Source organism: Physeter macrocephalus, chromosome 5 (assembly GCF_002837175.3).
Source record: "Physeter macrocephalus isolate SW-GA chromosome 5, ASM283717v5, whole genome shotgun sequence".
In the NCBI taxonomy this organism is placed as follows: Eukaryota; Metazoa; Chordata; class Mammalia; order Artiodactyla; family Physeteridae; genus Physeter; species Physeter macrocephalus.
The window spans coordinates 20,169,228-20,192,052 of NC_041218.1; the positions used below are offsets into that span (position 1 = coordinate 20,169,228).

The window sequence follows — 22,825 nt, forward strand, 5'->3', positions numbered from 1 at the left end:
GTCATTTGTCTCTAGGTATTTTTTTATTTCCTCTTTGATTTCTTCAGTCATCTCTTGGTTATTTAGTAACGTATTGTTTAGCCTCCATGTGTTTGTGTTTTTTACATTTTTTCCCTGTGATTCATTTCTAATCTTGTAGCGTTGTGGTGAGAAAAGATGCTTGATATGATTTCAATTTTCTTAAATTAGCAAGGCTTGATTTGTGACCCAAGATATGATCTATCCTGGAAAATGTTCCATGTACACTTGAGAAGAAAGTGTAATCTGCTGTTTTTGGATGGAATGTCCTATAAATATCAATTAAATCTATTTGGTCTATTGTGTCATTTAAAGCTTGCGTGTCCTTATTAATTTTCTGTCTGGATGATCTGTCCATTGGTGTAAGTGAGGTATTAAAGTCCCCCACTAATACTGTGCTACTGTCGAGTATTGCTACTTCAGCTTTCTTTTGATTTCCATTTGCATGGAATATGTTTTTCCATCCCCTCACTTTCAGGCTGTACGTGTCCCTAGGTCTGCAGTGGATCTCTTGTAGACAGCATATATAAATGGGTCTTGTTTGTATCCATTCAGTGAGCCTGTGTCTTTTGGTTGGAGCATTTAATCCATTCATGTTTAAGATAATTATCAATATGTATGTTCCTATTACCATTTTCTTAATTGTTTTGGGTTTGTTCTTGTAGGTCTTTTCCTTCTCTGTAGACAGCATATATAAATGGGTCTTGTTTGTATCCATTCAGTGAGCCTGTGTCTTTTGGTTGGAGCATTTAATCCATTCATGTTTAAGATAATTATCAATATGTATGTTCCTATTACCATTTTCTCAATTGTTATGGGTTTGTTTTTGTACATCCTTTTCTTCTCTTGTGTTTCCCACTTAAAGAAGTTCCTTTAGCATTTGTTGTAGAGCTGGTTTGGTGATGCTGAATTCTCTTAGTTTTTGCTTGTCCTTAAAGCTTTTGATTTCTCCATCGAATCTTAATGAGATCGTTGCTGGGTAGAGTAATCTTGGTTGTAGGTTCTTCCCTTTCATCACTTTAAGTATATCGTGCCACTCCCTTTTGGCTTGGAGAGTTTCTGCTGAGAAATCAGCTGTTAATCTTATGGGACTTCCCTTGTATGTTGTCATTTTTCCCTTGTTGCTTTCAATAATTTTTGTCTTTAACTTTTGTCAATTTGATTACCATGTGTCTTGGCGTGTTTCTCCTTGGGTTTATCCTGTATGGGACTCCCTGTGCTTCCTGGACTTGGGTGGCTATTTCCTTTCCCATGTTAGGGAAGTTTTCGACTATAAACTCTTCAAATATTTTCTCAGGTCCTTTCTCTCTCTCTTCTCCTTCTGGGACCCCTATGATGCAAATGTTGTTGTGTTTAATGTTGTCCCAAAGGTCTCTTAGGCTGTCTTCATTTCTTTTCATTCTTTTTTCTTTATTCTGTTCTGTGGCAGTGAATTCCACCATTCTGTCTTCCAGGTCACTTATCCGTTCTTCTGCCTCAGTTATTCTGCTATTGATTCCTTCTAGTGTATTTTTCGTTTCGGTTATTGTATTGTTCATCTCTGTTTGTTCTTTAATTCTTCTAGGTGTTTGTTCTTTAATTCTAGATCTTTGTTAAACATTTCTTCCATCTTCTCGATCTTTACCTCCATTCTTTTTCTGAGGTCCTAGATTATCTTTACTATCATTATGCTGAATTCTTTTTCTGGAAGGTTGCCTATCTCCACTTCATTTAGTTGTTTTTCTGGGGTTTTATCTTGTTCCTTCATCTGGTACATAACCCTCTGACTTTTCATTTTGTCTATCTTTCTGTGAATGTGGTTTTCCTTCCACAGGCTACAGGATTGTAGTTCTTGCTTCTGCTGTCTGCCCTCTGGTGGATGAGGCTATCTAAGAGGCTTGTGCAAGCTTCCTGATGGGAGGGACTGGTGGTGGGTAGAGCTGGGTGTTGCTCTGGTGGGCAGAGCTGAGTAAAACTTTAATCTGCTTGTCTGCTGATGGGTAGGTAGGGCTGAGTTCCCTCCCTGTTGGTTGTTTGGCCTCAGGCAATCCAGCACTGGAGGCTACAGGCTCTTTGGTGGGGCTGATGGCGGACTCTGGGAGGGCTCACGCCAAGGTGTACTACCCGGAACTTCTGTTGCCAGTGTCCTTGTCCCCACAGTGAGCCACAGCCACCCCCCGCCTCTGCAGGAGACCCTCCAACACTAGCAGGTAGGTCTGGTTCAGTCTCCTATGGGGTCACTGCTCCTTCCCCTGGGTCCCGATGCACACACTACTTTGTGTGTGCCCTCCAAGAGTGGAATCCCCACATCATTTCTCAAAGGTAGAGTACTACATAATGAGCCAACCAGATGTATTTGGAAGTTTTCTTACACATATTTTCAAAAATAAATCCATGCGGGGAGTGGGGAGGGAGGGGAGATAGATACTACCAACAGGGAATTTTTTCACAGAACACCTACCATCATCTGACAGAACGTTAATGTTCTGACTCACCAGAGTTAGAAACTGCTCATACAGACAACAGAAACCTGTTTGAGTTGAAAACAAATATTTCTTTTAGGATTATGAAGATAAGCAAACATCTACAAAATGTTTTAACACATGATATTGAACAGGACAGTATGCTTCACTATTAAAAACCTATCCATTTAGGAAACAAATTCTGAGAAATATTTCCTTAACTCAAAAAAATAGGTCAGAGGTACAGTTAAAATGTACATAATCAAGAATCGTCTGGTGTTTTCAAAAAAGAAATTTGCCTTGAGTTGAGAGATGAACCTACAACAAAGGAAATCTTTGTAATTAGAAACTACAGTGCCCTTAAATTTTCTTTCCCAAATGTCTATTTCTCATTTTCATTTCAGTTTAAACTAGGAATAATGATTTCATAGTTAAGTGTTTGTCTTCTACCAGTCTTACTGATTAGGTAAAAAGATGTAGTTTTGTGCTTTAACACGAACCAATGGAAATGTCTTTAAGTAACACCAAAGTCAGCCATTCTCAACAGCTGCTTCATTGAAAAAACGCTGGAAGAGAAACCATTGATCTTTATTTTTTTGGTTGGGGGAGGTGAGATACACAAAGGTGAATGACAACTGTAACTGTTTCTAAATAGAACTAAGGTTCAAGCCAAAAAACAAACAAAAAAATCTTTTAAATTGAAGCAAAAAACTCCAACCTGATAACTAAACCATCTGCTAGCTAATAAAAATGCTTATTTTGGCAACAGTGTTCCCTACAAAAAGCAAATGTGTTGCCACTGTTGAGTCCAAAACAAATATTTCCTTCAGGACTCTGATAATTACATGGTTCCAAAATGTTCTATCACTTTTCAATAGGTCAGTACATCTCCTTTAAGGAAGCATTTTTCTAGTAAGACAACATAACCATCCTGAAAATGTTGCCTTGGCCCAACTTACAGATATAATAGAAAGATATGAAATTAGGCTATTCTAGAGAATCGATACCATCCCTTCCCATAAGTATATAAAAAGACACAAGTCTGAACAGTCTCAACTAAATAAGAACACCAAAAATCTTTGGCTATGAACAACAAAAGAAACATGCCTTGGAACCTGAGATTTACTTAGCACCCAGGCCACCAGCCTGCTGTCATGGGTCCCTGAACTGTGGGAAGGCAAACTCTGGTGTCTTCAGGCCCTAATCCTCAAGACAGTACTCTACCTAGAATTCTCCACATTCAGGCTCAGGCGGTCCCAGATGGGCCCAAGAAGTCTCGCTCTGAATCAAGTATGAGTCATACCCATCTCAACACAAGCAGGGACGATGTTTCTCACAAGAATTCCAAATTATTCACTTACCAAACATTCCCATTTAGCTACACCGTATTTCCCAAAGCAGAGATTTTATTTTTATCAGACAGAAACCGGTAAAAAGAAACCAAATGCAAGTTTAACAAAAAAACGTGATTTCATGTATTAGTTTGAAATACAAAACTACTGTTTTCATGAGTCAAAAATGATCAGATATCGGCTCTTTCAATCTAACAGTTTAAGGAGCCAGTCTGAAAGCTTTGATGCATCTAGGAAGTCACTGTACTTTGTAGAATGTTGTGGCCCGTATAGAGTCCTAGGTATTTAACTGCATTGAGAAACTAGCAACAATTTTACTTGCAGAATATAGTAACATATTATATGGGATATAAAACACAAGCATGTGACCCCAAAGGATTTTGTGGACAAAACTCCTACCTGGTAGATATAAACTTGATAATAGCACTTAAAAACTTTCTTAAGGATGTCATCCGCTCACCTGTGTTTATAGCATGACAGGAGCCACCACATGTGGCCTAAGTAGAGGACGGCTTAGACTGCTCTGCATGCAAAAGTGGTTGGTGGAGGGAGGAAAAGAGTATGGGACTTACAAGGGAGAATAAAGGGCTCAGGCTACTGTGGAGGTTTCAGGGAGCCCTAGGGGTCTAGAGGAAAAACAGAATCCCTGATCCCAGCTTCACTGAAGATAGAGGTTTTTGCCTCCCTAGGGTTCAGCCTGACCTCTGACTGAAGGCCTCAGGGCTACTGACAGTTTGGTACTTAAGACAGACTTCCCAAGCAAGCTGCATAGGGCAAGGCCAAGTGCCTGGAGCAAGAACACTTTTTTTTCCCCTAACTCCTCAGCTTGTAGCCCATCAACAGCAGGCCATCAAAAAAGCCCATTCTTAGAATAAGTCAGTTTGCTAACATAATATTGATCAGCCGCATTCAGGTGCCCCTTCTTCTCCCTCAGGAAGCCCAATACCTGTTATGCGGACTCAGCAGGCTCTCACCGCGACAAACAGGATGCTAGCCACCTCCATTCTCCCTTCATTACTGCCAGGGTTATTGCAGGTTTTTATTTAATAAACCTTCATCAGCTCAAATGGAAGGTTGTTAGTAGTTGAGGTAACAGCCAAATGATAATGCTCCAGAGAGATATCAGTGCTTGTCGGTGCATTAACAAAGAGAGGACAAGGGCTGAGGTCAAGCACTTGTCAATGTAAATGAGGCGATATTAGGTACTAAAGGCTTAATGCAATAGACTGCCTGGGAGATAATGGAATTTACAGGATAAAGCAAATGAGATGAAGTTATTGATAAGTGAAGGAAGGGAGGGGTGCCTGTAAAATAAAGTGCTGTCAAAGAAAAGGCCTTTTACTTGTGAATTTCTCCTGTAAAGGATCTTCAAATCTTAGAAAACAAAACTCAAGAGATCAAATGTGCCTTCTAACTTCATCAAAGATCTCATCCTATGACTGCCATGAACCACTGACTTGTTCTAAAAGCATATCAGTCTACTAAACTATTCTTAAGCTTTTCTGAGGGTTCTCCCTTATTTTTGGTTTTCTTAAACATCAGGGCATTCTACCACATCTAATTCCCATATTTTATTAAAGCATGTTTTTTCCTCTTGTAAAGTATGGGCAACCAGGTCTTCTAAAATAGCCATCCCATTAGCACAAGCCTCACAGAATGACAGTATCCGAGAAATGAAAGGTAAGAATTTTCTATTTTCAGGAGTCTTTAGAGGGCCCATGACAATTTTACATATTAAAAAAAAAAAAAGTGAGGCCCAAAAATGTTTTTCTTAACCTTTTTCTTTCAAATTAGAAAAGGAATAGATGTGTTATCAAGAAAACTTGAAAAACAAATCAAAAGGAAAAAAAGATCCGTATTTTTACTGATCAGATAAAATACATTTTAAACTGACTCCTTCCAATCATTTTCCACACAGAGTTTTTAGAAAAATACTGTTACTTTTCAATATGCTTTTTTCATTTGGAAATATTTTGGGACCATCTGCCCATCACTAAACATGATTTTTAGTATTTTCTTGCTAGTCCATAATATGAATATTCCATAAATGACTTAAACCAACTCACTATACTTAGGTAACCGCTAATTTTTTTACTTCCATAAATCTTACTGTGATAATTATCTTTGCATACATATTTTTGAACACTTCACAATTAAAATTCTTAATTCTTTCCTTAACATAATATTCAAGAAGTAGAATTCCAAGTCCAAAGTTATTTAGGGCTTCTGATGCATAATGCCAACTTAAAAGCATTATTTTGTTCGAAATGGACTTAACAGCTCTGTTCACAATCACTTTCCTGATGAAATTAAACTATACCTAATAACCTTATAGGAACTGTAATTGCTTATGGAAAAGCTCATGAAAAAATCCTTCTTTGTTCCTAATTTTATGATGCCTTCAATTCTCAGTTCCCATTGTCACCAAAAGCTCTTGGCCGCTCTGTACACTGCTGCCAAATCAAATCTCAGAGACAGAGTTTGGGGTGAAGTAGAAAAGAAGAGCTTTATGACTCTGGCAGGCAAAGGGGGCCACAGTGGGCTCCTGCCTTCAATGTGTCCCAACCCAGGAGGATTTGCTGAGGGTTTTATAGCAGTGGTTGGGGTGGGGTGGGGGGCTCTCAGACAAGATTAGGGGGTGAGCAGGGCTTGCTCTCCCTTAGGCTCCTCTCAGGTGGTCTGTCTCCTCATCTTGCTGAGCTTCTCTGGTCCCTTTAATCTTGCCTCAGGTGGTTTCTGGCCTGCTCCTCCCTTGATTAGCGACTGTTCAAATCTGCCCTTTGGAACTCAGGGCAGGTCATGGAGGCTGGGGTCTCGCCTACAAGAAACGGGGGACAAAAGGGCCTCCATGCCCGGGAGCCCCACGGGGCCTCACTTGGTTTCACCATCAGTGCTCCGTAAAAAGAGCATTGGAACTTAGGTCTCTAAAATACAAGAGAAGAGACCACTGGGAAAGACAGTCTCATTTAACAAGTGTCCCAAAGTCACTTACCTTTGTCATCTTATTTGTTGTTTGCGGACAAGAAAAAGTTACAGAACACTCTCCTCTTATGAGGTGGCAAAGGAGGTCTCTGAGAATCCCTTCAAATCACTTAAATCAAGACACACATTCTGCAAGAGCCCCAAATCCATTAGAAATGCTCAGCACTTCTACAGCTCTTTACTAACATGAACTAGTAAAATCCCACAAAAGAATGTGAGAGGAATATGGCTTTTTTTCATTTTAAGATCTAGGCAACCACAAGTAATTAGTATTGGGATGAATCTCAAAGAAAATAGACTTCCTTAGCAAGCTCCCCCTATCTTGTCAAAGCCAAGCAAAAACTACTGATCAGCATTCTCAGACCACCACCAGGTTGAGAGAGGGCTCCCAGCAACAAAAGGCGTTGCCATCTGCTGCCATTTACACATACATTAGGGTCCCCACCCGGCCACAGACTGACCAGTCAAAATCCTGTTCGAGCAAATCCATACGTGAGGCTGAAACGAGACATAAGGACGATGTCAGCAAAGGACCTGTGTGTTATTCTTGCCTGAGATCACTCCTCCTACAGACTTGAAGTGTGTAAATGTAAGCACGTGCGCATATGGTTAACCTGATTACAACATGTAAGCTTTGGTGATGGCAGAACTAGGAGAGAAATGCTGCTCAACATCAGAAGCCCCAGACTACCACTTTCTTTTCACCTGGCCCCGTGTGACAGGGATGCCTATGAGGCTACCTACACCACTGTAAATGTGTATACTGCCTTCTGTTTCCCAAAGCACTTTCCCTGTGCAGAGTTTCATTTGTATTCTCACAACCATTCTATAATGTACACGGAGTAAGTATCTGTATATCCACTCTACAGAAGAGGATACTGGAAAGCAGAGAGAAAGTGATGCATCTGTCTAACCTCACACAACTAGTGGGTTGTTGGGTCAGGACTACAATTAAGAACGTCTGGCTTTTCAGCCCATTTTGTTTTTACTATACCATGCTGTACCTGGACACCACTTGTCAATAAATAAATTTATTGCCCCAATTTCAATCCATTCAATCCCAGCAGTAAGTCAGATAAGAACACACAGTAAAGATACAGAAATCAGAGCACCAAGATGACAGCTCTAAAGAGTTCCAAGTCCGCTCAAACCTGGAGAGCATCTAATTTAGCCATTCAACAAAACTCATACTGACCAAATAATCAGGCTATAAAGTCAGACCAAGAGCCAAAGACTCATCAGCTCTATCCAAAAACTGCACTAGAGGACAGCAACAAAGTAACTTTAGTCAACCTACAACATTTCTACATAAAGGTCAATATTGCCATGTGATGTCTGTCTTACACAAATATTTGGTTTCAAATATAAGTGTTAAATGAAGTCAAGGACAATTAGTTTTGGTCTATTGCATAGCATAGGCTATACCCTACACATCACGGGTTCCAAATCTGTCTGAACATTGGAATCCCTTGGAGAATGCCAACAATTACTGAAGCTAGCGTCCCACCCCTAGAGATTTCGATGTCATCAGTCTAGGGTGCAACCTGGGCTTTAGGATTCTTGAAAGATTCCCTAATGTGCAGAGTTTGGGAACCACTGCCCTACAGCCAAGTGAGCCAGCTGAAAACTGCTGAACCTTATGAGGTTTAGTGAAATAAAACAGAATTTCTATTTGCTTTAAAATAAGAGGCAAATGAAGAGCAGATAGAAAGAGCAAACTAAAACTAAAAGAGAAGGAAAGCTATTACAATAAGCCAGTGCCCATCAAACAGTGTGGCTTTCAAAAACTCCAGCCTTCAAAAACAAACAAATTAAAAGGGCAATGAGCGGCAAGAAAAATAGTTACTACAAAGCCCTGTACTTTCACTCTCTTGGAGAAACATAACGCTGCCACACTAAAGCTACTTACTTAATTTGGGATCCAAAAACCGAGGTTACTCATTTACTAACTTTATCTTCAGCTTTTCCTTCATCTTTTTGCCAAGAAAATCAGATGTAGGTGTTTGAGGGAATTCACGGTTCCCAAATGCAGCTGAAAGCAGCTACGGCTGACCAGACAATTAAAATAGCACACCAGGGCTTCCCTGGTGGCGCAGTGGTTGTGCGTCCGCCTGCCGATGCAGGGGAATCGGGTTCGCGCCCCGGTCTGGGAGGATCCCACATGCCGCGGAGCGGCTGGGCCCGTGAGCCATGGCCGCTGAGCCTGCGCATCCGGAGCCTGTGCTCCGCAACGGGAGAGGCCACAACAGAGGGAGGCCCGCATACCACAAAAAAAAAAAAAAAAAAAAAAAAATAGCACACCAGACTACCCCACTCCCAGCCCCCATATTCCTGGAACTCCTGTTGCACTGATCATGCTATGAGATGCTGTTTATTTCTTCATCACCTGTCCTTTCCTCCTAGCACGTAAGCTCCTTCAAGTTTAAGGCCACCTTCTCAGACCCACATACCAACAACACAAGTAATCAACAACAGCATCGTCACATTCATTTGTCCGTCTATCAAAATACATGCCAAATTCTTTGCTGACAAATTATTAGTACAGAACACTGGCATCAGTCTCTCAGATCAGTATTCCACACTAGGAACAGATGGGCTTTAACGGTGACTGTTTCATTATAGATCACTGATACATTTTTTTTTTTTTTTTTATCATGTAGGGCAATCTATACGGAATACTGAAACATTTGCAGTCACTGAACCACTTTCGTGTTGGGTCCAATAAGTTCGCTAGAGTTTCGGCTCCGGATATTCCCAGTGCTTTCACCTCAATACCATTCCCAGAGTCAGGATAGGAAAAATCAGTCCTGTGAGCTCTCAGAATCTTTCAAGCCAGATGAAAGTGGTATGCACTTTGGCCCCTTTTTTCTTGTACATGAATCAGTGGATGCATGGTCACCCCTTGTCTGCCCATAATCTGAGAAAACAAGAATTAGTTTATTTGCTGATAACACAGTTTTACTGGCACCAACAGGACCAACCTCATTGGTCCACTGGTCCTGCCATCTAAGCAGTGACAGAAAGAATAACTGAACATCAACTACTCTGATATTAAAATCAACAGTTGTGATAAGCACTCTCTTATAGTGAACTGGCTTGTATCTGATTACAATACCCAAGAGATTAACACATCTAGTCACCTAAGACTAGATTTTGCAAAAAACTGGTCTTGGATAGTTTACCAACAAATTATATTGCTCATAATTGGACAGTCAGTGGGTACCCATCAAACATATACTTGATGTAGGCTGAAGAGGTGATTGATAACACAGAAACTGAAATTTGTTCATGCCAAATCCCGAAAATATGGTCTAGAACTCTGGGGTCTTGATCATCCATCTGTGCCTGTGTTAGAGCAGACTAGACTTGTTTTCCAAGAAAAATCCTATCTCTGCCTGCAGGAATTCCTTGACCATATAAAACGTGGAGTGGTCTTTCATTCAGGGCAAGAAGAAAAGGAATCAAAAATGCCTAACTTAGCCAGCCCTACTTCAACTCTTATCAGCTCAAAACAAATCCACCTCAGATGGGTTTTTGAGGGTATAACATGATAGCAATCACTACATCCTTTCTTACAGTATCAGTAAACATAATCAATCAATTATAAATAACATTTCTAAGGTCTTACTATGTATACTGTGCATACTTTACATACATAGCTTAATATTTCATTTAATCCCTTCAACAACTCTGGGGGCATACAATTATTCTCAACTCCAACTTTCAGCAAAGTCAAATTAAATAAGTAGCCCCAAGTCATCCAGCTAGTAAAGGTCAAAGCTGGGATTCAAGCACAGGTCCACCTGACCCCCACTAAGACCCACGCTGACATTCACAGCCTTGAATGTTGTCCAACAATTGCAAGGGCTCTTGTAAACTAAAAATATTACACATATACCTATTTTTATTATAGGATCTTAAAAAACTATGCAATTAAATAGCTGTTTTACTCTCTTCACCCCAGATGTGGCCACATCTTCATAGGGTAAGTGAAATAATTCCACCATACCATTCTTTCAGCAAAGCACTCTGGGATCCTCTGGGAAGAAGGCAGCCAACATATATGTTATTATAATTATCATAATAATCCTTATCTGACTATACAGCTATGGATTCTTTTTAAAAAGGCATATAAATTTTAAAAAAGACAAAATGATCAAGAGACATTCAAAATCTCTACAATCTCAGGAAGCCTTAGAAATGAAAAATTTATTTTAGTCACAAGCCTTGCGACTGTCAGCTAAAGTGCTTCAAAACTACTCACACTGGCTTGGTTTCCACTGATTGAATGCAATTATGAATTGACTTCTATGGGTTGATAAATCAGAACTTGTGTAAGTGGTTTTCAAAGCTCATCTGTGCAATTTCAGTTCGATGCAGACTTCCACAAAAAATTCTCCTTAAAAAAATAGTTCATAAAGATATTAACCATCATGAAATACCTTCCTGGTTAGCACATGCCACAGGGAAGAAGCTGCTGTTCTTACATTAATAATTCTTCCCAGAATTAATCAGTCATTGTACATTAGAACCAGCAGCTGGAGTGTTTTGAGTGATAATGAAACCTGTAACAAGGCATCTTCAGCCGTCTTTTCAAGACAATAAGGGAATTAAAATTTCAATTTAAATGCAGAGGTTTGAAACACGCTTCACTGGCAAAATTACTTCAATTAATGTGAGTGGAATACAAAGGACAAACTGCAGAAATGTGATGCAGCAACCAGAAATTATGTCATTAATGCGCTTGCATCAACCCAGCACAATGACTGCAGAGGTCTAATTTAAACCATACATATCACAAAGCTACAGGCTACAGTATTAATCAAGTCTCTGATTTCAATGTGACGGATACAGGCTTCTTGTTGGATCACTTTTAGCTTTTCATAGGCTAACAGCAGCTGTTTACCTTGAAGGAGGAAACAAAAGGCCATGCCTATTTGCAGACATCCCCTGTCATGACAATTTATTTTATGCAATACTCAGGTTATCAAAAGACATAAATATCCCATCTAGAAGCCAAGTCTATAACTATCAGCCCAGGCTGATGGTGAAACAGGAACTGCAGGAGCTGACAAGAGCCATGGGTCACCACTGATTTATTTACTCTGAATTTATTAACCTGAGTAGGGATTAAATTACTGGGCATCTGCACCTGCCTTAAAAATGGAAAGACAAAATCTCTTGATAAAAAGATCTAAGCAAATCAGAGGGGTTTGAAAGACTAGATTGTTCTGTCTTCACTTTCCTCTGATGTCTTTTAAAGGAAAGTACTTTTTCTTTTTTTTTTTTAATTTATTTTTATTTATTTATTTTTGGCTGCCTTGGGTCTTCGTCGCTGCGCACGGGCTTTCTCTACTTGCGGGCGAGCGGGGGCTACCCTTCGTTGAGGTGCGTGGGCTTCTCATGCAGTGGCTTCCCCTGTTGCGGAGCACAGGCTCCAGTCACGTGGGCTTCAACAGTTGTGACTCACAGACTCCAGAGCGCAGGCTCAGTAGTTGTGGCACACGGGCTTAGCTGCTCCGCAGCATGTGGGATCTTCCTGGACAAGGGATCGAACCTGTGTCCCCTGTATTGGCAGGCAGATTCTTAACCACCGTGCCACCAGGGAAGTCCTCCTCTGATGTCTTTTAGCAAAGACTTCCATTTGGACCCTTGAGATGCCTTAAGTAGATTTTACTTCTAATAGCACATAACCATGGGGAAAGGAAATGTGATTATTGTCTCATATGAAGTCGAATCAAAGAGCAATTATAGACCTTACTGTTTACTCATATACAAAAGACCAAATTGAAGAATATTTCCAACCTTTTGAGCACATCTTAAATCCCACCTCCATGAAATCTTCATGTGTATTAGAATATGCTAAACCCCCTGGTCATCCAAACCAACTACCTCCTCTGGAAAATGGGGAGGATATCAGAAACCTATCTCTCATAGGGTTGTTGTGAGAATTCAAAGTGTTAACAAATGTAACCTACTTAAAATGGTACCAGCACGTAGTGAGGGCTCAACACATATTAGCTATTATTATAATTATTGTTTTTGTTGTCCATTTAAATACTGCAGAAAGGAACGGTTAGAAACTAGAGAACCTTGCCATTAAAAAAACAAAAACAAAACCTAACAGAAACCCCAGACCAGAGGGCTTCCCTGGTGGCGCAGCGGTTGAGAGTCCGCCTGCTGATGCAGGGGACGCGGGTCCGTGCCCCGGTCCAGGAGGATCCCACATGCCACGGAGCGGCTGGGCCCGTGAGCCATGGCCGCTGGGCCTGTGCGTCCGGAGCCTGCGCTCCACAACGGGAGAGGCCACAACAGTGAGAGGCCCGCATACCTCCCCCACCAAAAAAAAAAAATCAGACCAGAGCTCCTAGAGAGGAATTTTCCTTTTCTCTGTTTAGTGGTATCAAAGTCTTCCACAGAGTTACCCATTTGGCTAATCATCTGTGAACTCTGACCATGTGAAGTACATTATGCTAAGTACAGGGTAGACAAAAATAGGTAAGATATAGTCCCTGCCCTCAATGACCTACCATGCAAACAAAAGCAATTGTATTTCAGTGAAATACACACAACTTATGGAAACAAAGAAAAGCATCTACTCATGTCAAGTATTCTTGCCACAATAAAAATATATAATAATTCTTTTTTAAAAAAAGAGAAGCGTCTAATGACCTGGGAGATTCAGAAACTTGATGAAATTTGAGCCAAGTCTTAAAGAATAAATCATCATTTTCCAAGCAAGCAGGATAAGGATTAGGTTCAAGCAAATTTACGATTCATAAAAAAGAAATCTATCACATCCCTATACATCAGCAACAAATAACTAGAAATTATAATTAATAAAGAGCCACTATTTTAAAAAGCAACCAGGAGCTGATAGCCAGAAGTGAAACTAACAAAATACATGTACTGTCTCTAAGGAATACATTACTAAGCATTATTATAAAGCACATAAATTAAGACTTCAATAAATGAGAGATACCCTGTTCTGAAAGACCTGATATTACAAAGATGAAATTCTCCTAAATTTAATCAAAATACCATCATGCTTTTCATGGAATTTGACAAGTTAATACCAAAATTCATATGGAAGAGAAAAGGGTCAAGAATAGCACACACAGTTCTGAATAGCAAAGTGAGGGAATGTCTTCACCTGCTATCAAGATATATTATAAAATTATAGTAATTAAAACAACATGGTTTTGGTGCAGATACAGACAAGACCAACTGAACAACATAAAGAGCTCAGAAACAGACCCATGCACGTGTGAAAACTTGGTATGTGACCAAGATGGAATTATAAACCGGTAGGAAATGAATTCAATAAATGGTCTGAGCCAAGTGGCTATATAGAAGGTAAAATTAGATCCCTAGTTCACACCATATATGATAATACATTTTAAATGGATTAAAGACAATGATATAAGAGATTCTCTTTATGACAGTAGGATAAAAAAATTTCTCAAAATAAGTCACGTAACAAAGGAAATAAAGAATGAGAAACATTCTTGAATTAAATTTTAAAACTTTTTAATAAAAGACACCCTAAACAAAAAGATATACCACCAACTGGGAAAAGATATTTACAATCCATCTAACAGACAAAGGATAAGTATCCAGAGTACATAAAGAACTACAAACAGAAAAAGAGGAACTTCTGGGAAATATCTCTCTCACACTTACTCTTTTCTAGAGGTGACTGTCCTTCCTTCCCACACAACTCCCCAGGACCCCCCTTCCCCCAACCACATAGTTTTAGTTGGAACTGACAATCACAGTACCCAAGCTGCCTAATCTAGATCTGACCCCCATTTTTGAATTAGAAGATTATTTTCCTCTGCAAAGCTGGAAAAACTTAAAATACAGCTCACAACCCTTCTTTTCCCCACACACCCAAACCCCGCCCACATGTGGAAGAAAGTCTACAGTAAAACAATGAAAAAAACATGCAAAAACATACAGATGGCATTGCACATATACTCCTGTTCTTTTAGCAGATTAGTTACATGAGTAAAGCAATTCTTTTACCTAAGCTAGCTAGAGCTGAATTTCTGTAACTTACAGCCAAAAATTTAAAGAAATATTTAATGAGGTCCTTAAGTCAAAACAAAGAAAGAAAAGACAGTGTTCATTATTAATTAGCTCTTAAATAAATTAGCCCTTAAGGAATAAAGGCTAATCCTAAAATCTGAAATCCTAAAATGAACATAATTAACACCAAAATAAGTTCTAACAACCTATTTTTAATATATGGCACTTACTTAAAAGCAGGCCCGGGCTTCCCTGGTGGTGCAGTGGTTGAGAATCTGCCTGCCAATCCAGGGGGACACGGGTTTGAGCCCTGGTCTGGGAAGATCCCACATGCCGCGGAGCAGCTGGGCCTGTGAGCCACAACTACTGAGCCTGCATGTCTGGAGCCTGTGCTCCGCAACAAGAGAGGCCACAACAGTGCGAGGCCCGTGCACTGTGATGAAGAGTGGTCCCCACTCGCCACAACTAGAGAAAGCCCTCGCACAGAAAAGACCCAACACAGACAAAAATAAATAAATAAATAAATAAATAATTTTTTAAAAAAAGAAACTTGTTTAAAAAAAAAAAGCAGGCCCACTACAAAAAATCATGATTCAAATAGATGTGTAAATGTTACACAAATATATATAAGCTTATCTATTCTGATTGCTGACTCTTGAATATTTAGCACATATATGCCTTCCTAACACATAAACCAACAGCAAAGCTAAAGAGGTGACTAATTTTTTTGTTGGACACCATATAGTCATTATTAAGGAAGATGACATTATAAAGATACTGAAAATACCCAATTATTTTACCATTCCAAAGAAGAGACCATTATTAATCTCCCTCCACTGTGGAAACTGACTATTCACTATCACACAACCAGGTTTTAATATATGAGAGAATATCACGGCACATCTCATCTCTTGGTTACCAAATTTCCTTTAAAGCTTCTTATGACGGACTTAGAGCAAAATTCCTCTTGAAAGTCTGAATGAATTAGAACCACTTAGAGGATTTAACCTGTTTTTCTCCCACTAATTCCTCTCAGTGTTTTTTTTTCCCCCAGTGCTACAGCCAATCTAATTTGTTGAAACAAAGATAAGGAACCTTCACCTGCTGTGAAAAGAAAATCCAAATACAGTCCATCTACTCCTGAGAGTTTCCGCAGTCGCCAGACAACTGTGAGAAGGAAGTAGGGAAGTTTGTGTGGAAAGAGGAGGTGAAATGAGCAGCCCTTGCTAACAGCCACAGGCCCTGGGAAAGTTAGCGCTTTTCGAGAGCAAGATGTGTATTTTTATTTCTTTATTCATTATCTCGACGCTCAGCCACATGTACCACCAGCTGCAACCTTCTCTGAATTTTCATTCCTAATTCAAAAAGTAGCAAAATGGGCTTCCCTGATGGCACAGGGGTTAAGAATCCACCTGCCAATGTAGGGGACACGGGTTCAAACCCTGGTTCAGGAAGATCCCACATGCCGCGAAGCAACTAAGCCCGTGCACAACTACTAAGCCTGCACTCTGGAGCCCGCGAGCCACAACTACTGAGCCCACGTGCTACAGCTACTGAAGCCTGCATGCCTAGAGCCCATGCTCTGCAACAAGAGAAGCCACCGCAATGAGAAGCCCACGCGCCGCAACAGAGAGTAACAAGAGAAAGCCTGCGCGCAGCAACGAAGACCTAATGCAGCCAAAAATAAATTAAATAAATTTTTTTTTAAGTAGCAGAATGGATGAAGATACAGGCTAAAGGCTAGGCTGTAGAATACTCTTGCTGGACAAAGTCATTCCAGAATTATTCCCCCCAAAATTATTTTCTTTCTTATCAACTTAAAGGAGAAAAACAAAGCCCTAATGTAAATAGTCCTTCACAGAATTTGTGGAACATAGTTTATAAATCTCCTAAACTTCTCTCTCATGCAGATTTCATTCTTCAAAATGGGATTCATTAACTATCTTCCTCTGAAACTAAAGCAAACACCTCTCATTACCATTCCAACACGACTTAAGTACTGGTTTCTTACCATTATACTTCTTGCCGCTGTTCCAAAGGCAGACAATGCAAACACTGACATTAGGAAGAGAATCGCCTACTATTGCAAACACTGACATTAGGAAGAGAACCAGGCAGGCTTCACCTGCAAGGGCTCGTGAATCCCAAGAGGGCAGTTTGTCATGTGCTTCATGAAGGACAGAATTCAGAGAGAACAGAAGGAAGCACTCTTTCTTAGCAGAAATGCCCAGGAGCGCAGGCTGTGCTCTTACCAGCATGTCGGTGGCACTGAGATAGTGCTTGCTGGCCATGCACTGTTCCAGCTTTTGAGGCACTTGCTTGATATTCTCGATTTCATCCAGCAGGTTCAGGACATGCTTGTGTTCAATTCCTTCAATCCACAATTTCCGAAGCTCATCTCGTTTGCAGTGCAACAGCATCTTGCATGAAAGCAGATTCTCTTTTACCTACAATAGAACAGTTTCAATCCTGGGTCAGTCCAAAGTCTTTCCAGCCTAAACCCACAATTTGGTTAGTATTCTTCACCAGTACTGCTATAAGTAACAGTTCCTAGTTATCACTGCCACTCATTCTGCTGTGGTTAATCTGCTTGTGAAATTCTAATCCTGGTTATGACACAGACTCACTTGCTCAGGTCTCCACTTCTTTGTATTTTCCCTCCTGTGAAATGAGAAAATTACTCAGGATATAGAGCATATGCTCTGAAAATATGAAGTTCCACACCAAAGTTAATATATCTAGAAGGGAAGGACTGATTTGAGAGTCCGTGCTATTATTCCTTCCCCATTCTTCCTGGCATATTTCCTATTCAGCTGATAGGTCACTTGGTCCATCCTTCTAGGTCTAGAACTTTAGCTGAAGTTGATAACAAAGGAAATGGACGTTCGTCTCAACTGACTAAAATGAAGGTAAGCCCAGTTTCCAGAAAAGAGTAGACGCTTCCAGAGACAGTCGTGAAATAAAGGGAATTAAAACATACCAAGAATTTTTTCCATGTATTCTGATTTTAGGTATTAAATAAGACAGTTGCAGGCACTCTCATAGACCTGCAGTTTACTGACCAGCCTAGGCACAGCTTGATAACATAGGAGAAGAGGAGCAGGGAAGGGTAGTCACCATGTACATGATAAGTGTATTTTCATGTTCTACCCTAATTAAAAATTTGATTTTTATAGCCTGAAAAAATAAAAAGAATCATGACCTTTCACAATTCACAGAACTACTTTCATATACTTTTGACATTCCTTTACATGTATTTTTATTTAAATTAGAATTTCATGTTTGTTTACAGTTTTAGTTTTGTTTTCTGTTTGAGGTAAAATTTATGCATGAAAGTATCACTTGATGAGTTTTAGCAAATGCATACACACCTGCAATAATCCAAACCTTCGTCGATATGTAGGACATTCCCATCACCCTAGAAAGTCTACCATGTCTTTAACAATTAAAAATCTGTCTTCTTTTACAACATTTGGCATGGTGGTACACAGACTCATGATGCTATTTTTTGGTGACTGTAAAACTAAATTTTGACATTTTTCCAGCAAACATGGAAAATATGAAGATTGAATGCTAAAATCAGAAGGTATCTTGAGACAGCATCTAATCCAATCCTACAACTTTAGGACAATATCTAAATCATACTTTTATCAAACTGTCCAATGTAAAAAGAGCCCTGAATAAACCAGGTTTTGTAATCTGTCTTGATTAGCACAGAAGAATGACTGTTAGCTTTTTGGGGAGTTATAGACCCCTTTGACAATCTGTTGAAGAAGGTTCTAATCACCTCTACTCCTTCCATCAATCCCAAAGAGAGAGCAAAATAATTCTATATATTTTTTAGCATAAAATACCAAGAAAAGAGAGAACAGAGAGGAGGGAACAGCAAGGATGGCAAGAAACCCTTGGAAGCTGGTAAGAAAATGGCTGGCATCAAGTGGGGCTTGCTAACACTGAAAAGGAGGCACCAAGAATATTGAAGGCAAGAGTACAGGGTTGAAACTAAGTATTTTGAGCCCTCATCCAACATCCTCATCAGACCACACAGACATGTAATTCCCTCCCCCACGGCACTGGCCAAATAGGAGGTTTACAATCTGAAGAAACTGAACTAGAAAGAATCTGGACCAGGAAATGCCAGACAGCTGAGAGGAGGGTGTGAGGCACGGGACAGAAAACAGGAGGATGAAGTCAAAGTGGACCCACCGACAAGTAAGGTCCTCAGCCCTCCCTGGACCCTCAGCCTCCTTCCTAGGTTGGCTCCGATAACACTCAGCTTGACTTTGAGCCCCAACACAGAAAACTTATGGCTTTCCCCTGGGAAAAACAACCAAGGAAACTGCTGGGTCCCTACCCAATCATCGCTAGACAAGCCCCACCGCATGCTGTGAGCTCCGCCTCAGCTTTGTAGTATACCTCCCTCCTCCATCCAAACAGTTAGCCAAGGATCACCACACAGTCAAGGAAAGCCTGTAATATGGAAAGACAGGCATCAAAACAAAGAAAAAAGTGCTGAGGGGAGTAGGGGAACAGAAACTAGGCCCGAAAAAGAAATTTTAAAAAGCTATAATTAATATCCCTTGGGGGAAAAGATATTACATCAATGAAACAAGAATAGGATGCTATAAAAAATTCAGAGAATGAAAAACAGCTCTTGGAAATTAAAAATATGATGGGAAAAAAAATCCAATACAAAGGTTAGAAGAGACTCTTGAAATCTCCAAAGAGTAAGACACAAAAAACAAAGAAAGGAAAATAGGAGATAAAAGAAAATGGGGTGGTTGATCCGAGAGGTCCAAATAAGAATTCAGGAGAGGAAAAGTGAGACAAAGTGGAGAAAAAATAATAATAAAATGAAAGAAAACGTTCCAGAGTAAAAGACATGAACTCTCAGATTGAAAAGGCACACAGAGCGTTCGAGACACTGGAGTGAAAAAAGACCCAGGGCACATTATCCTGACTCGTAAGAACACAAGGATATAGAGACAATCCTAAAAGCTTTCAAAGGAGGAAAAAAAGCCATACAAAGGACTGTGAATCAGAATGCGTCTCAACAGCAACACTGAAAGCTACAAGACAAAGGAATAATGTATCTTCAAAATCCTAAGAGAGAATTATTTCCCAGAAAAACTATCAATCAAATGTGAGGAAAAAATAAAGACATTTTCAGACATGCAAGCTCTTAAAAAATAAACCTCATATGCACCATATCTCAGCAAGCTACTGAAGAATGTACTCCATCAATATAAGAGAAAAACAAGAGGAGAAACAGAGGATCCAGGAAAGGGGGAAACCGATGCAGAACAAAGGCAATGGGATTTTACAATCATTAACTCCAAGGAAAACGAAAACAAAATTGCACAAGCAAAAATAGTATGCTGGATGGTTTAGATGTAAATATTTACGTCGTTATAATAAAATACACACCAGCTACTTAACCAAAAACTAGGACACAACTATACAGAGAGGATGAGGGAAGAAGATGAGGTGGGGTGGGGGAAAAAGTGAAGGAGGAACCATAACTGGAGCTCATATATAATGTCTAAGATAGAAAAATCCAGAAAAGTAGTATAAGCATATTACTTAGAAATACAGAAATACAAATATCTGGGGAAAAAAAAAAACAAACTAAAAGAGTAAAATTCCATACCTCTGAAGTGTTGGAATTAGTACTGTGGTAGGATGAGGTAGGGGAATGCTGGTTTTTATCAGCATTTGTGGTTTTATTTGATTTTTTAAACACATTTCTCAAGGCCACTCCTAGATTCTCTAGGAGTTCTTGGTGCCTGGGTTAAGAACTCTAGCTATTAAATCCATTCTATGTTAAATCTTAGTTAAAATCTCTCAGAATCTAATTTCTGATATTCTACTTATATCACCTTGGTTCTATACTTCTCAGCTTTTCCCTCTGTGTGTAATGGTTACTATGGAAACTGTTAAAAATAAATTTTATGTCATACAACACCCAACTAGGCTCTTGATGCAGATAGTGGGAGATAAACCTACAGGGTGTCAGTAAAGCTTGGCAAACTCCCTTCTGATTGGAAAAAAAGACCATTATGGCATTTCACACTAGGATATATACAATGTAATCAGCTCACTCCTCATTTTTGCATACTACATGGAGGAAAAATGAAAAGGAAGGCAGAATGTGTGTGTGTTTGGGGGTGGGGGAAATGGCATCAGGCTGTGTGGAAAATGAACATCACCAAAACCATTTCCTAAACGGTTTAGCCAAAGCTGCAGACATAAGAAGCTAAAAGAACTTTTAATACTAAATTGCCCTGAGGCTTCAGCTTTTTGATCAGAAAGTCAGTTATGAAGAAATGTTCTTTTAAAACTTGGGGTGGCAGGGGGAATACCAGTCAGCAATAAAAGGGAAGAAATGTGAAGAATCTCAAGATTATGCTGAGCAAAAGAAGCCAGACGCAGGAGTATACACGCTATGAAGTTCTGTAACAGGTAAAAATAATGTATGGTGATAGATTTCAAATCAGTATTTGTTTGGAGCAAGATGGGGTTGGGGGTATGGCCTATAAAGAGGCAGGAGAGAAGTCTCTGGGGCAATGGAAACATATTCAAGGATATATACCCTTGACAAAACTCACTGAACTAAAAATAATGCATTTTATTGTACATAAACACTAGCTCAATAAATATGATTTTTCAAACAGGGAGGGGAGAAACAGGGCTATGTCCATCAATGAATAAATGCAAGTAAATGTAAGAAAGGTACCATATTCCACCTAAATGTTTATTTCTCAAAGGCCTGTTCTTTTAGAAACGTGGTGACAGCGTTTTAATTCCATTCTAATTTAACCAGGATAGTTAAGATTCAAAAATTCTGTTACTCTGTTTCTTCCTTAAATAAATCCATGAAGAGTCAAGCTTTTCAAATCATGACATCAAAACCCAAGTAAAGAAATCCTTCCTCAAACACAAGTTTCCTGGGGCTTCCCTGGTGGCGCAGTGGTTGCGCGTCCGCCTGCCGATGCAGGGGAACCGGGTTCGCGCCCCGGTCTGGGAGGATCCCACATGCCGCGGAGCGGCTGGGCCCGTGAGCCATGGCCGCTGGGCCTGCGCGTCCGGAGTCTGTGCTCCGCAACGGGAGAGGCCGCAGCAGAGGGAGGCCCGCATACCACAAAAAAAAAAAAAACAACACACAAGTTTCCTTTGCTTCCTTAGAATTCTAGTAATTTCATTTGCTCCAAATCACCTGTTCAGAAAAAATAAGAATTTCAGTTTCAATAAACAAGAACTAAGTCACTTTAATTAGAGACTATTAGAAAAAGAGAAAATAAGGAACACAGGGCCCAAGAGGTCATTGTGAATGGATATGTGAGATGACACAGAAAGCAGAGAGATTTTTTTTGCAACCCTGCCTTGAGAAAGATCAAGAGAGGAGGAAATGAACTGGGGCCTCTGAACAACACGTTGGGACATGTGACAGAGGAGGATGCTGATGGAGGCACAGGGGAGGTGGTGGAGGCCATAACTTTTAAGTCATAAAATCAGAAAAGCATTGAACTTGGATGAAGTATTAGGGGAGGAGGGGAATGCCTTTGAGTGTGCATATTATCTGTAATAAAATACAACAAATGTGCAAGCACCTCATTGATACTGTGGACTAGAAATATCCTGTAAAGTTCCTCAGAAGGGATGGTAAATGAAAATTAATGAAACAATCAACGTTATTCTTACTTCTAAAAGTACAGAGTATCATATTTTCTCTTTTTTGTAGTAAAAACAAATCCACATATAAGCATTTTCATGGGTATCCTCCTAACACATGTCCAAGCCATTTTTTTCCCATAGTCTTAATAGAAAGTGCTTAGAACAAATGCACTTTAGAAACACTACTCACTGCTCTGTTTAAAAGCCCTTTAGAACTAAAGATTATTTTTTAATTACCCTCAAACTTTTATTTCTCATGCTTTTTGCTCCTTAGTTTTTCAGCTTCCTTTTTTTTTTTTTTTTTTTTTTGCTGTACGCTGGCCTCTC

The 22,825-nt window shown here is 39.8% G+C and overlaps 1 protein-coding gene across 7 annotated transcripts in view; it reads right to left on the bottom strand.

Annotated features, from left to right (window-relative positions):
• Positions 1-22,825, bottom strand: part of EXOC4 (exocyst complex component 4) — an 869,227-nt gene that overhangs the window by 818,921 nt on the left and 27,481 nt on the right. For all 7 annotated transcript variants that reach the window (XM_024130229.2, XM_024130235.3, XM_028489724.2 and 4 more), the window contains exon 3: positions 17,077-17,271. In XM_024130229.2, coding sequence (XP_023985997.1) covers positions 17,077-17,271 — 195 coding nt within the window. The remainder of the gene's footprint in view (positions 1-17,076; positions 17,272-22,825) is intronic.